At 44.6% G+C, this 15360-nt stretch overlaps 1 protein-coding gene across 1 annotated transcript in view; it reads left to right on the top strand.

The window, feature by feature from the left end:
- Positions 1 to 15360, top strand: part of TRPA1 (transient receptor potential cation channel subfamily A member 1) — a 209880-nt gene that overhangs the window by 124533 nt on the left and 69987 nt on the right. The window contains exons 12-15 of the mRNA XM_068234825.1: positions 8443 to 8543; positions 8634 to 8803; positions 10084 to 10248; positions 12276 to 12390. Coding sequence (XP_068090926.1) covers positions 8443 to 8543; positions 8634 to 8803; positions 10084 to 10248; positions 12276 to 12390 — 551 coding nt within the window. The remainder of the gene's footprint in view (positions 1 to 8442; positions 8544 to 8633; positions 8804 to 10083; positions 10249 to 12275; positions 12391 to 15360) is intronic.

Here is a 15360-nt window from a genome sequence, read left to right as displayed (position 1 = left end):
CGCCGCAAACAGCTGCACCGCCGTCCCTCCCACTGGATAACAACAGCAGCACCTACCTCTCTGACTCCTTCTCCTCCAACGCATCTCAAAGCTGTACCTCATCCGGAAACGCTAACCCAGCAGCAGTAGGATCGTGGAAGCAGTGCAGCACAGCTGTTGGCATGCGTCAGCAAGCGTTGCTGAAGCTGATCTGCCTTGGGGATAAGCAGCACACAGGGGAGGAAATTTGGAAGGGAATAAAGGAACAGACGGATTTGTGGCTGGCACCGCTGGACTTGAAACCGGGCATGGTTGTGTGTGATAATGGGAGTAATCTCATTCGCGCTTTAAGGTTGGCTAAGCTGACACACATCCCTTGCCTGGCGCACGTGATGAACCTAGTAGTTCAGCGGTTCCTGAGGACATACCCAGGCGTGGCCGATCTTCTGTTGAAGGTGCGTCGAGTGGCCAAACATTGTAGAAATTCCAGTACTGCTTCGGGGGCACTCGCCAAGATGCAGGAGCGCTTCAATCTCCCCCACCATCGCTTGCTGTGTGATGTCCCTACGCGCTGGAATTCTACGCTGCACATGCTAGCACGCTTTTGTGAGCAGAAGAGTGCAGTGGTCCAGTACATGACGGCGCAGTACCGAGGCGCATCCGGACAGCTGCCAAGCTTCTGTGGATCCGATTGGGCCAACATGTTGGACCTCTGCCAAGTCCTCCAAAATTTTGAGCAATCCACGTTGCTTGTGAGCAGTGACAACTCTTCAGTCAGCATTACCATACCACTGCTGTGTTTACTGAAGAGGTCAATGTTGAAAATCAAGGAAACAGCTGTCATGATGCAACTGGGGGAATCTGAAGGAGAAAACGATCAGCGTGATGGTACCAACATCAGGCCATCCGCCTCAGGGAACGCTGGCCCCAGCAGCTATGACGAAGAAGAGGAGGAGGAACAGCTGGAGTTGGAGCAGGAATTTCATGCCACCACTGACGAGGGCCAGAGCGGTGCACGTTGGACTTCCACAATTCAACGCGAATGGTCAGCAGAAGCAGACCAGGAGGAAGGTGACGACTATGATGCATCACAACAACTATCACAACGCTCACAAGAGGATGATGAGGATTCTGGTAGGACTCTGGCACACATGGCTCAATTCATGCTAGACTGCATTGAACGTGACCCACGCATTGTGCGCATTCTGGACAACACCAATTACTGGGTTTATACCCTTCTGGATCCACGGTACAAACACAATGTTCCAAAACTGCTTGAAGAAAGAGTCAGACAGGTCAAAATGGAAGAATACCAGCAGGCCCTTGTGGAGACTTTAGAGAGGAGATTGACATCCTCCCCCTCCTCTAGCCAGTTGTACGCAGACAGACTGACTTCCGCAAACCCAGGACGACCAGGAGGGCAGCAAACAACGCAAGCCGCAGCTAGTGCCCAAAAGGCAACGGTATCGGCAGTGTCCTTGGAGTGGGAAAATTTTCTGACACCCATGCAGCAGCAGCCCACTGAACAGCAAGCGTGCAGATCCACCTCCAACACCGATCGCCTGGAGAAGATGGTCAAGGACTACATGTCAGATGACGTAGCTGTGTCGAACAATCCATCTGCACCCTTCAACTATTGGGTATCGAAGCTAGACACCTGGCACGAACTGGCAATGTACGCAATAGAGGTGCTGGCTTGCCCGGCAGCCAGCGTTATGTCGGAACGTTGTTTCAGTGCTGCCGGAGGCATCATCACAGATCGGCGTATCCGCCTCTCCACAGAAAATGCAGACCGTCTGACTCAAATTAAAATGAATCAATCCTGGATTGGAAATGACTACGCAACACTCCAGGACCCCAACCAAGTAACATGACCAATGAACATCTGGGATGGTGTAGCATTTCCGGTCCCTGTTTATTGAACCTCTCATCTGTATTACATTTATGACTGCATGGCGGCAAAAAGCATTGCTGCTATATCCGCACGCTTTTTGTCCTCATGCAAGGCCTAGGTTGTTGTGTCTCAAAAACCGTGGCCTTCTCCTCCTGCGCCTGCTCCTGTTCCATCACGTCTGCTGCTGCTGGGTTAGCGTTGCCGCGTGGTCCCTGTTTATTGAACCACTTATCTTTATTACATTTATGACTGCATGGCGGTACAAAGCATGCTATCCGCACGCTTCTTGCCCTCATGCAAGGCCTGGGTTGTTGTGTCTCACAAAGCGTGGCCTTCTCCTCCTGCGCCTGCTCCTGTTCCATCACGTCTGCTGCTGCTGGGTTAGCGTTGCCGCGTGGTCCCTGTTTATTGAACCACTTATCTTTATTACATTTATGACTGCATGGCGGTACAAAGCATGCTATCCGCACGCTTCTTGCCCTCATGCAAGGCCTGGGTTGTTGTGTCTCACAAAGCGTGGCCTTCTCCTCCTGCGCCTCCTCCTGTTCCATCACGTGTGCTGCTGCTGGGTTAGCGTTACCGGTCCCTTTTCCTGGAACCTCTTATATGTATTACATTTATGACTGCATGCCGACAAAAAACATGTTACCTGTGCAAAGAAAACAGACATTTCCCGCATTTAAAAGACAGTTTTCCCTTTGAAACTTTAAAATCGATTTTCTCAAAAACTATAAGCTCTTTTTGCTAATTTTTTTTTCCTCTTGTACCCACTCCCAAGGTGCACATACCCTGTAAATTTGGGGTGTGTAGCATGTAAGGAGGCTTTATAAACCACAAAAGTTCGGGTCCCCATTGACTTCCATTATGTTCGGAGTTCGGGTCGAACACCCGAACATCGCGGCCATGCTCGGCCTGTTCGGCCCGAACCCGAACATCTAGATGTTCGCCCAACACTAGCTGCAGCCCCTGCACCCGTGGGGGGGCCCACTTAGGGCCGTTTTGGGGGGCTGGAGGGATCGCAGCATGAGGGGAGAGCCCTGGCCACACATCAGCGGGGAAACCTCAGGCTCTCCCCTCTGTCTGTGCAGGAGGTGGGCAGCGGGCAGGAACACATACCTTTCTGCATTCCACCAAGGATGTTCCTCGCTCTAGTGTCTGACGCTACTTCCTGTATGAACAGGAAGTAGCATCAGACACTAGAGAGAGGAACATCCGCAGTGGAATTCAGGAAGATATGTGTATTTGCTGCTGCCCGCCACCTGCACAGATACTGATTGATGCTGGCGGGGAGCACAGAGGGGAGAGCCCAGAGGTGAGGGAGGGGGGGGACTGTCCCTCCTCCCTGCCGATGTGTGGCCATAGCTTTCTCCTCATGCTGTGATCCCTCCAGCCCCCCAAAACGGCCCTGAGCGGGCCCGGGGGGCTGGGGGGGGGGTGATGGTTACGCCCCTGCACATGAATGAATATCAACAGGAAATATTAACTCCTACCATATTAAAACCACCACCAATATTCACTAACGTTATTGTGTATATTTGATTCTGGCTTTTTATAGTTGTTTAGACAGTGATTGGAAATGTGTTACGGTCTCGTATGTGGAGCACTTATGAGGAATTTTGGAAAGCCAATGGAAAAATAAATAATGGTTAATAGATGCTACAATAAACAAGTGCCCATTTAGGAGATATTTATCTCTCCTTAGATACTCTGGGCACTGAATTCCTACCACTCAATGACCGCAATGGTAAACAAATGGTAATGACTGCTCATGTGTACAAACTAGTGATGGGCAGAGCAGGGACAAGGTCCTCCAGCACCCAAGGCTGAGACACCATAGTGCGCCCCTCCATACCTCCCACCCCAGCCGTCACACACTGATTGCTATTAGACTAAGAGGTCCACAGGGCTCACAACCTCCCCAACACCTTACTATCTAGTTATCTGGCTTGCAGTCACTGCTATGTATCCCCTTTTCTTATTTCTCTCTGCTTCATACACAATTAGGAATGACAACTGAATGAATTGTGCGCCCCCTCCTACACTGCGCCCTGAGGCTGGAGCCTCTCCAGCCTATGCCTCGGCCCGGCCCTGGTGATGGGCGAACACCTGGATGTTCGGGTTCGGGAAAGTTCGCCGAACATGGCCGAGATGTTCGGCATGTTCGGGCCGAACCCCGAACTTTCCGAACATCCAGCTTTTGGGGGCCATATGGGGTCGCAGGCATAAGGGGGGAGCATGCCCCGATCGCGGGGGGGGGGGTCGGAAATTACCCCCACCCCCTCCGCTAGCGCTCCCCCCTCTGCCCGCTTCCCCATTCAAAAGTTTAAGCAAAGTACCTGTAGTGGATGGCCTGGCAGTGGGCGGCACTGTGGAGTGAGGAGGAGGAGTCCGGAGAGTGACGAGTTGAGGGAGGCCGGGCAGCGGGCGGTTCAGCGGAAGTACCCTTGTGGTACTTCCGCCCTTTCTCTGACCTCACGCCTGCTGTCTGGCCTCCCTCAACTCGTCACTCTCCGGACTCCTCCTCCTCACTCCACAGTGCCGCCCACTGCCAGGCCATCCACTACAGGTACTTTGCTTAAACTTTTGAATGGGGAAGCGGGCAGAGGGGGGAGCGCTAGCGGAGGGGGTGGGGGGAATTTCCGACCCCCCCCGCGATCGGGGCATGCTCCCCCCTTATGCCTGCGACCCCATAGGGGGGCAGTATTCGGCCGAACAGGGCCCTGTTCGGCCGAACAGGGGCCCTGTTCGGCCCTGTTCGGCGGCCATTAGAAGTTCGGGGCGAACCCGAACTTAAAAGGCCGAACACCATCAGGTGTTCGGCCGAACGCGAACATCACCCGAACAGGGTGATGTTCTGCAGAACCCGAACAGTGGCGAACACTGTTCGCCCAACACTAGTACAAACCCCAAATGTTCCCATTGATTTCTATAAGCAAATTTCTCAGTGGAAAAAAAGAGTTTAACTACTCATAAGGATGAGTTCCAAGAAGTCACAAAGCAGTTTGAAATACAAAATTCAATTATTTTCCTTGAATTGGATTTTGACCAGGGATGGTCGTAGTCAGCCAACTTCGCTACGCTGGAAATATGCGTAGTTTTACGCAATTAAGCCTCGCCAAACTACGGCTTCAAAATAAAATATTCGCTTTGTATGCATTTTGTAGACTGCGCGTTAAAATACGCAATTACGTGTAGTGCGAAGCGTAGTGTATGCGGATGCTTATGCTCGCATGCAGAAAAATGTATGCCTTAATTCCCGTTTAAATGCTTATGCAGGGAACTCTTCTATGCATACATTCCCCTTTCCAATGCGTAAACTTGTAAGCATATAATCGCACGCGGAAAATTAGACGCGAGTAACGCATTCGTAGTTCACTACGCAATACACATGTTAACTACACATAGTGGGCGTAAGCTACGCGTAGCGGTACTTCACTACGCGTAAATCCATAAGCGTAGTTTTGAAACTTCACCTACGAACTACGATGCGTAGATGCAAACTACGATGCGTACATTTGCACTGGCGTAGTTTCTGCTCATCCCTGATTTTGACACTGCAGAGTTGATTACTTCTTCACTGTCACCCAGAACAAATTGGTTGAAGTCCATATTCTTATAATTACCACAAATGTTTAAACTCATTTTCTTTTAACTCAGTGTGGGGCATTTGCCTAAGCTCACTAGCTATGTACTTCTAACATTACATAGTTACAAGTTCGTTTAGTCGAAAAAGGACATCTGTCCATTGAGTTCAGCCAGAAAATATGGTATAAAACTAGCCTTAAAGTGTAACTGTCAGGCATAAAATCAAAAATCAATTCTTTATTTTTATCTGGTAAACAAGTAATAAGGATGCTAACCAGGCAATCTAATAGTTAAAATCTCTATTACTTTTCTTGTTTATAAATTATCATTCCCCAGTTTACCGGACTCGTATTTGGTACGTTGCCGCACAAAGGAAGTTGCAGGGCATGCTGGGTTGTCTTTTTTTGCTTCTGTTCATTAGTTAAGTCTGAGGGGAAATAAAGAAGCAGAAGAAAAGGAGGTAAAATTAATTTGGGTGCTAAGTTGTATGACAGAGCAATAAACCATAAGGTTGTGAAGTGCCGAATTGTAAAAAATGGCCTGGTAACTGGGGGTATAAACCTCTGGGGCTCAAGTGCTTGAAGAGGAACTTTATGGAATATAGTCTAATGAGTAACATTTAGCTTTAGAAATTAGTTTATTCATTGTAAAATACTTCCTCTCCCAAATTTACATTGTGAAATGTATCACAGGTGGTAACATGTGTACTGCTGGAAGGCGCATCACTTTACAATATTTATCTGTTGTGTGAGCAGAAACAACACATGGTCTCCCAGAATGCCCTAGAAAGAGAAGGCTGTGTGACATCATAGGCGAGGTCAGGGGTGTCAAACTGAAATACAAAGTGGGCCGAAATTGTACACTAGGACCTAGTCGCGGGCCAACGTAAATGTCTACTGGCCACCTTCCTCCCTTAGAAAGTTCCCAGGTTTCTAATGCTCCCCCCTCCAAGCCCTATACAGTTCCCTGGTGTCTAGTGGTCCACTTTCCCCTATACAGTTCCCTGGTGTCTAGAGGCCCCACCCTCCCCAATACAGTTCCCTGGTGTCTAGAGGCCCCTACCCTCCCCAATACAGTTCCCTGGTGTCTAGAGGCCCCCACCAGCCCTATACAGTTCCCTAGTGTTTAGGGCTTTCCCCCTACCTTCCCATATGGCTTCCCTGGTGACTTCACCTACAATATAGCTTCCCTGGTGGTCTAGAATGGGCCAAACATATTTCCACGTGAAAGACCAATACAAAGTGGTGTACATGTGGGAAGTGGATCGAAAATCATACATCATTCCAAACATTTTTTACAAATAAATAACTGCAAAGTGGGGTGTGCGTAATTATTCAGCCCCCTGAGTCAATACTGTGTAGAACCACCTTTTGCTGCAATTACAGCTGCCAGTCTTTTAGGGTATGTCTCTACCAGCGTTGCACATCTAGAGACTGAAATCCTTGCCCATTCTTCTTTGCAAAACAGCTCCAGCTCAGTCAGATTAGATGGACAGAGTTTGTGAACAACAGTTTTCAGATCTTGCCACAGATTCTCGATTGGATTTAGATCTGGACTTTGACTGGGCCATTCTAACACATAGATATGTTTTGTTTTAAACCATTCCATTGTTGCCCTGGCTTTATGTTTAGGGTCATTGTCCTGCTGGAAGGTGAACCTTCGCCCCAGTCTCAAGTCTTTTGCAGTCTTCAAGAGGATTTCTTCCAAGTTTGCCCTGTATTTGGCTCCATTTATCTTCCCGTCAACTCTGACCAGCTCCCCTGTCCCTGCTGAAGAGATGCACCCCCAGAGCATGATGCTGCCACCACCATATTTGACAGTGGGGATGGTGTGTTCAGAGTGATGTGCAGGGTTAGTTTTCCGCCACACATAGCGTTTTGCATTTTGGCCAAAAAGTTCAATTTTGGTCTCATCTGACCAGAGCACCTTCTTCCACATGGTTGCTGTGTCCTCCACGTGGCTTGTGGCAAACTGCAAACGGGACTTCTTATGCTTTCTGTTAACAATGCCTTTCTTCTTGCCACTCTTCCATAAAGGCCAACTTTGTACAGTGCATGACTAATAGTTGTCCTATGGACAGAGTCTCCCACCTGAGCTGTAGATCTCTGCAGCTCGTCCAGAGTCACCATGGGCCTCTTGACTGCATTTCTGATCAGCGCTCTCCTTGTTCGGCCTGTGAGTTTAAGTGGATGGCCTTGTCTTATTAGGTTTACAGTTGTGCCATCGGCCTTCCATTTCTGAATGATCGCTTGAACAGTGCTCCGTGGGATATTCAAGGCTTTGGAAATCTTTTTGTAGCCTAAGCCTGCTTTAAATTTCTCAATAACTTGATCCCTAACCTGTCTGGTGTGTTCTTTGGACTTCACTGTGTTGTTGCTCCCAATATTCTCTTAGACAACCTCTGAGGCCCCCACAGAGCAGCTGTATTTGTACTGACATTAGATTACACACAGGTGCACACTATTTAGTCATTAGCACTCTTCAGGCAATGTCTATAGGCAACTGACTGCACTCAGACCAAAGGGGGCCGCATATTTATGCACACACCACTTTGCAGTTATTGATTTGTAAAAAATGTTTGGAATCATGTATGATTTTCGTTCCACTTCTCACATGTACACCACTTTATATTGGTCTTTCACGTGGAATTCCAATAAAATTGATTCAGGTTTGTGGCAGTAATATGACAAAATGCGGAAAACTTCAAGGGGGCCGAATACTTTTGTAACCCACTGTATGTATGGCCTAGGCAAAGCATCACTGGGAGGGCAGGGTTACATACAAATATACAACAATAAATACTGTAGCTATAGGAAGTGTTTTTGCTGCTTAAACCAGGATGATTAATGTAAAATTGGGTACCCTGAATAACTTACAATATTTTTCATCTTCAATATGTTGTAGGGTTGCCTCTTTAAACCAGTTTGAAACAATTACTTATTTAATGCAGTTTTATTAAATACTTTTTTTTTGTTACATTTTAGGGGCAAATGTAAAGCTAACAGATTGTTTAGGGCGAAATTTTCTTCATCTAATGGTTCTTCAGCCTGGAGGGTTAAAACACATTAGTGTAGAAATTCTACAGGTATGTCTGATCATCCAGTATGCACCCTGGTATATTGTTATGGATGTAAAGTGGAAATGTTGACACTTGATATTCATGGTTACCTATTAGAGAGAGAATATCAAACAACTTGTGAGCGACGAGGATGCTGATGGCCTAACTCCTCTGCATTATGCCTGTCGCCAAGGCGTTCCCAATTCTGTCAACAACCTACTGGGACTTAATGTGTCTCTTTACAGCAAGAGTAAAGACAAGAGATCTGCCCTGCACTTCGCTGCTTGGTAAGTTTACGCTATTGGAATACAATACGATAGTAATGTTAGAATTTTTCTGTAATGCTAATATTGTGTTGAAATTGGAGCACTGAGTTGGAGCACTAAATTAACTTGTCTTGAATTGGAAATCTTGATGCCTCAACACACACGTGAACACAATCTGACCCCACCTCCGGACACCCTGCCACCATTCAGTATACAGATGATTTGCCTTCCATCAGAAATGCAAGGTTCATGTTCTCAGCCTTTTGTGTTTATTCTTCATCTTCTCACATGGACTTAAAGAGAAACTCCAACCTAGAATTGAACTTTATCCCAATCAGTAGCTGATACCCCCTTTTACATGAGAAATATAATGCTTTTCACAAACAGACCATCAGGGGGCTCTGTATGACTGATTTTGTGCTGAAACCCCTCCCACAAGAAGCTCTGAGTACCGCGGTACTTTTGGCAGTTTGTTACAATGTAACAAGGTTCACAGACAGGAATTAGCTGTTTACAGCTGCCTCTAACAGCCCAAACAGCTAGGAGTAGCTACATAACCTGCCCACAGTAAAAATGTCACCATGTAATAAATGTCAGAATGTAAATCGGGGAGAGGAAATATTTTACAATGAGCAAACACTGACTAAATCATTTATACATAATTATGGTAAAAAATGAAGCACTTTTTTTACTACATTATTTTCACTGGTGTTCCTGTTTAAGACACATCCCTCATCAGGAGTTCTGTGCACCAGTCTTCCCCAATCCTGTCCTCAAACTCCACCAACAATGCATGTTTTGTAGAAAATCAACTCTGATGAGAGACCAATTACTCCTCCTGTGATTATGTGTAATTTCCTGTGAAACATCTACTCATGGTTGGCCTTGAGGACAGAGTTGGGGAACTCTACTGTACACTACCTTTATAAGAGAAAAGATAGTGAAATTGGTGCTCACACAAAGTATCAGAGGACAATTCAGATATGCTAGAGTCATCATAGTCTTGCTAAACTGTCATCCTTTTCCAATAAGACCACTAAGTCCACGTTCACAGTGTCTGTTGTGTTCCCTGTGACTGGAGGACACTGCAGATCAGGACAGCAGCACTGTACATATCCCTGCGTTGCGTAGGGTAAAGTCAAGCATACAGGCAATGAAAAGCATAGTGCACTTTTACTGTTAGCACACGTATTTAGCATGAGTGCAGCACATCACTGTGAACTTGGCCTAAGATCCACGATCACACCATTCATGTTAACACCACAAGCTATAGCACACTCCTATGTTATTCATTGTTTCAGCTACGGACGCTACAACACCTGTGAGCGACTTCTGAGATTTGGGCCCGATGCTCGCCTCCTCAATGATGCAGATGCAAAGGGGATGACCCCTCTGCACTTGGCTGCACAGAACGGTCATGACAGAATTGTCTTCCTGCTGCTGAAAAGGGGAGCTCTCCTGCTAAGGTAAAGCAATTTAAATACATTTTTACATTACATACATACATTTACATACATTTTTTTTTGTTATAATGGGCTTATATGTTATTGTTGTACAGTACCCTACTGTATCTGCTCAGGCAATCAACCTTTCTGGGCATAAAGCTAAAATCTAGGCATACAGATAAATATACATTGGATAACAATAAATGTGAAATGTTTACCTGCTATGAGATTGATAGTTGTCCAGCCATTTCTGTGTGTCACATGGCTTTAGACAGTTAGTTACCACAGCCAGCACCTTAACTATCAATTTAACTAGTGGGTTTCAAATGCTGCAGACTCATTTATGTAAAAAAATGTCATTTTATTTTTAATGCACGATATTAGTGCAACATGCGTTACCAATGATACGTGTGTTACTATTATTGCACATTATGTTAAACATAAGGTAAAGCACACTGTCACACTGCCTTTAGCACTGGAAAGGTTGCTATGTGTTGCAATTTTACAGCAGCTACTGCAAGTGCATCAGACCCATAGTACCAATCCTACTTAGAACTTACTTGACTGTGTTCCCTTTTTTGCATTACCAGGCTTATTGAACCAGTGCTTTCGTTTTTCAGATAGAATTATAATCTAGCAGCTCTCTTGAAAATTAATTAGAAGCCAAAACACTTGTTCACATAATCCTTATAACAGGACCATGATTGAAATTTAAAAAGCTCATTATTTCTCTGTGTGGGAGCTGTTTGCGCTTGAGACTAATTTAACTACTTATTAAGTGCATGAGACTTTAGGAAATGTCTGTTTACTATTACTACTACACAACACATACAATTAATTATCTGATATGTTTACTTGCAGTTCAAGTTTGCTTTAAACTTTCTTTGAAGGAAGTTGCTTAGAAAAAAATCTCATCATCTGCTTAAATATGAAAATTATTTGCGTGGAGAACGCTAAATGATCTTGTTGTTCGGGAAAGTGCAGGCATAGCAGATTTACACAACATCACCCACATCGAGCGGGGAATCTATCCGGCGGGTCATCGGACCTGTCGGATATTATCAATCGAGCCATCAGCGGCTTAATTGATAAGTAAAAAACGAACCGTGTATGTTTAGCATTAGTTGTGTTACTAATTAAAAGCTTTAATTTATTTTTCTGTGGTCAGTGACTGTTTTTAAGATATTGTGGAGTAACATAATTATATACGTCAACGATATCAGAGATCTCAATCACAAATCGCAATACAGCAGCCTGCAATTAAAGGAAATCTAATTGCTGTCATATAGTAACTATTTAAAAAAAGCCAGTTTGGAGGCCAATTTGGTATTTTGTCTGACGTTGTTAGTGTTTAAAGGCAAATGTTAACTCAAAGTTAGGCATATATTAAATTAAATCTTTAGGCACATACCTATCTTATGAGTTAAATATATGAGTAGCTCTGCATTAAGTTTGTGCATAATTCATTTCTGTTCATATATTAACACATATAAGCCAAATTGTGCTGAAATGATCTAATTTGGTGTTAGCATATTATTTTGGAACAACTTTTCTTCTGCTGGCTGAATGTTTCTCGTGCTGAGCTAAGCTGTAACTTAAAGAGCACCTGAAGTGAAAATAAACTTTTGAGATAATTAATTGTATGTGTAGTAGCAATGGTTACAGGAACATTAGTAACATAGAACAGAGTCTCATATTTTACTTTCACCCTAGTGGCTTAATTTTTATGATTCCATTAGAGTGTCACTGCTGCTGTTTAGAATCCACACTCTGCCTTGTGTAGCTGAAAAAGAAGCAGAAGTAATGACCATGCGATTTTGCTTAGATTCTCCAGTTTTATACAGACAATAAGGAAATTTACTTTCTAACTGAAAAATATTTTAACACAAAACAGAATGAGAATTAGTATCACATGGGCAATTCAGTCTTCTCTTACAGATTAATCTTTTTGTTTTTCCCACCCAAGTAAGACTATAATATTTACTATTATCCATTTTTAAATATGCTAGCTCTATAGTATTGACTCTAATGGCTTCTTTGTGGTTTAGTGACTACCGTGGATGGACTGGTTTGCATTACGCAGCCCAAGGAGGATATTCTCGAACCATCAAGACTCTCTTAGATACATCTATTGCTCTCATTGACAAAGCGGACAAAGAAAAGGTAAAATGCAGTAATGATCAAAACCTTTAACTTGTACTAAGGCAGGGCATATTTAAAGTAAACCAGAGCTGTCATAAAAAGATTTGATACTCACCCGTGGCTTCCTCCAGCAACATAAACATGTCTGAGTCCCACGCTGTCCTCCCGGGGTCAGCCCCGGTAACTGGTCATGTCAGGGAGGTCCGCGCATGGGCAGAAGACCCAGACTGGACCAGACTGAGCCTGAGCTAATCGCGGCTGAACGGCAGACTGCCAGAGGACAGCATGGGAATCAGACGTGTTTATGCTGCTGGAGGAAGCCGTGGGTGAGTATCAAATCTTCTTTTTATGACAGCTTTGGTACACTTTAAGGATTGTGCTTTCAAAGCACCCTTAATACCTTATTATTATGTATGTTATTTGTATTACTAGTATTATTATTATCTTTTATTTAAAATGGCAACTGAAGTGAGGTGAATATGGAGGTTGCCATATTTATTTCCTTCTAAACAATACCAGTTGCCTGGCAGCCCTGATAATCTTCTTAGCTTAACAGCAGTGTCTGAATAACACCAGAAACAAGCATGCAGCTAATCTAGTCAGATCTGACAATAATGTCAGAAACACCTGATCTACTGCATGCTTGTTCAGGGTCTATGGCAAAAAAAATTAGAGGCAGAATGTTAGCAGGACAGCCAGGCAACTGGTATTGCTTAAAAGGAAAAAAATATGGCAGCCTCCATATCCCTCTTGCTACAGTTGTGCTTTAAAGCATAGCCATATGATAATCAAACAGCAAAATCATAACAAATAGCAGGACTAGTGCTGACTATTTCAGAGCTGCTTCACAACTCTTACTACCTTCCTCCAGAAACAGAAATAGAGGGACTAGACCTGATTCACCCTAGCAGGAAGGAGAAACAAAAGATGCCTAGAGCAAGGAAGAGGCCATACCTAAGCCAACTTTATATAGTACTGTTCTTTTTAATAACGTTTAGGGTCAGTATACGTAGGTGTCCCATGTCATCTCTATCAAATGATTTTCTACATGTGAGCAGAAAATAATTTGGCAACCTTCAGCAGCACTTCCCATCATTTGATGTTTTTGACCCCAGCAGGGGGACACAAAAGCGTGATGGTTAGGCTTCCAGGCAGCCCCGTTTCTAGGGGTGGGCCAGGCAGGGCTCCGACTGGGGAGCTGTGTGGGAGGGGGTGCAGAAATGGAGGGGGAGCCACGGTAATCAGATGCGGGGAGGGGGGCGACTTCTCCCTTACCCCCCCCCCCCCTCTTGGCAGAGTAAATGCAGCGGAAGACCGTAGGAGCAACTCACTTTTCTCCCTTCTCTTTTTTTGTCATACTATTTTTTTATTTTCAACAAGTAAAAAACTTCCAGTGTACATCATATACTTTTCACGGTATAAATAATTGAACAGGTTGTACATTTGTTGAGAAAATATATGTAACAATTGAACATTGCTTAAAGAAGTGAAGGAGGATCCATCAGGAGCAGAGGAAAGCTATTCTCGAAAGGATCTGAAGAAAATGTTCTTTATAGAGGGTCCAGGAAAGTTCTATGGTCTTTAAGATAGGCTATTAAACCTGGGGTACTATTTTGCTGGGTATAATAGATCCCGTAATTTTCACTCTTACAAGTTTTATCATCTATGTCGGATCCTGTAATCAGGAGCATCAAACTTATTCTTAGCAACTTGACCTACTATGGGATGTAGGCCTAACTATAGTGAGAGAGAAAGGGAGGAAAGAAAGAGAAGAGAGCAGTTCCTACTGTCTTATGTAGGTATAGGTCGTCCTAGGTTACCTGTAGTTATTTTGGAAAGCTGTATTAGGTGTCGGAGTTATGTTATGCCGGGGTCTAAACATCAATAAATAAGATGGGAGGGATGTCTCTCTACGTAGTTTATAGTCAATATAAGGGTTCGTTAAAAATAGGTTCTGGTAGTCAAGGGGGTTGGTAAACAGGCGAGGAATAGGGCCATGAGTCCCAGATTCTGTGGAAGCTATTTTCTGCGTCTCTTAGTGAAGCGGTCAGTTGATCCATAGATCTGGTCCAGTTGACTTCCAGGATAACTTCAGAGATATCTGGTGGAGCTATGTTTTTCCATGCTGAAGCTATGGTTATTCTAGTAGCCGTAAGTATATGATTGACTAGCCGGTTTATGGTTTTCTCCCTTTCGTGAATGGCTTGCCTAGTAACATGTGAAGGGGGTTGAGCGGGACTTGTGTGCCACTAGTGGAAGCAATAAGACCTTGGACCTTGGTCCATAGAGGAGTGAGCATGGGACAATACCCACTTTTCTCCCTTCTCTAAGCGCCGATTACTTGCAGCTGGTCTCCTCTGTCTGCTTAGCCACTTACTCTCTCTACTTCCTGATTAGCAGGAAGTAGAGAGAACAAGCAGCTATTCAGACAGAGGAGATGAGTGGCAAGTGATTGGCGCTTAGAGCGGGAAGGGAGGTGAGTTGCTCCTACGGTCTTCCACTGTGGTTACTCTGCCAAGAAGGGGGCCCCCGGGTGAAAGGAGTCGTATCTATTTAAGTTCATGTCAGATATCAGATGCTTTAGATTACTTCATTTCCTGGCGCCAGGACATAAAGAGGTTAACAGAACACACGCACACACAGGAGCTGTGAGCACAAATTATGCTGATTCTTTACTACCGTTGCTTTCCTTATATCCTACTCAATACAGTATTTTGCTCATGCGCAGTATATCATCATATGTCATCATAATTACAGAAAGTCATGTGATTTACAAGAATTAACACAGTTCAATGATCACGGGGAAAACATGTTATTTATGACATTCCAGGTGTCCCCATTTGGGGTATTTATGGGTTTTGCCCAGAGAGAAGAATTTGGCTATTCTCTACCTCATGCAGCCAGCTCTTCCTGCACAGATGTGTGTGGGTGGCTGATTGTTCTATAGACACATTAATATCACACTGAATAGATACATGAGGCACAGACTTA

Source organism: Hyperolius riggenbachi, chromosome 5, assembly GCF_040937935.1.
Source record: "Hyperolius riggenbachi isolate aHypRig1 chromosome 5, aHypRig1.pri, whole genome shotgun sequence".
Lineage (NCBI taxonomy): Eukaryota > Metazoa > Chordata > Amphibia > Anura > Hyperoliidae > Hyperolius > Hyperolius riggenbachi.
Note: the sequence above shows the minus strand (reverse complement) of the source record. Positions and strands in the feature narration are given on the sequence as shown.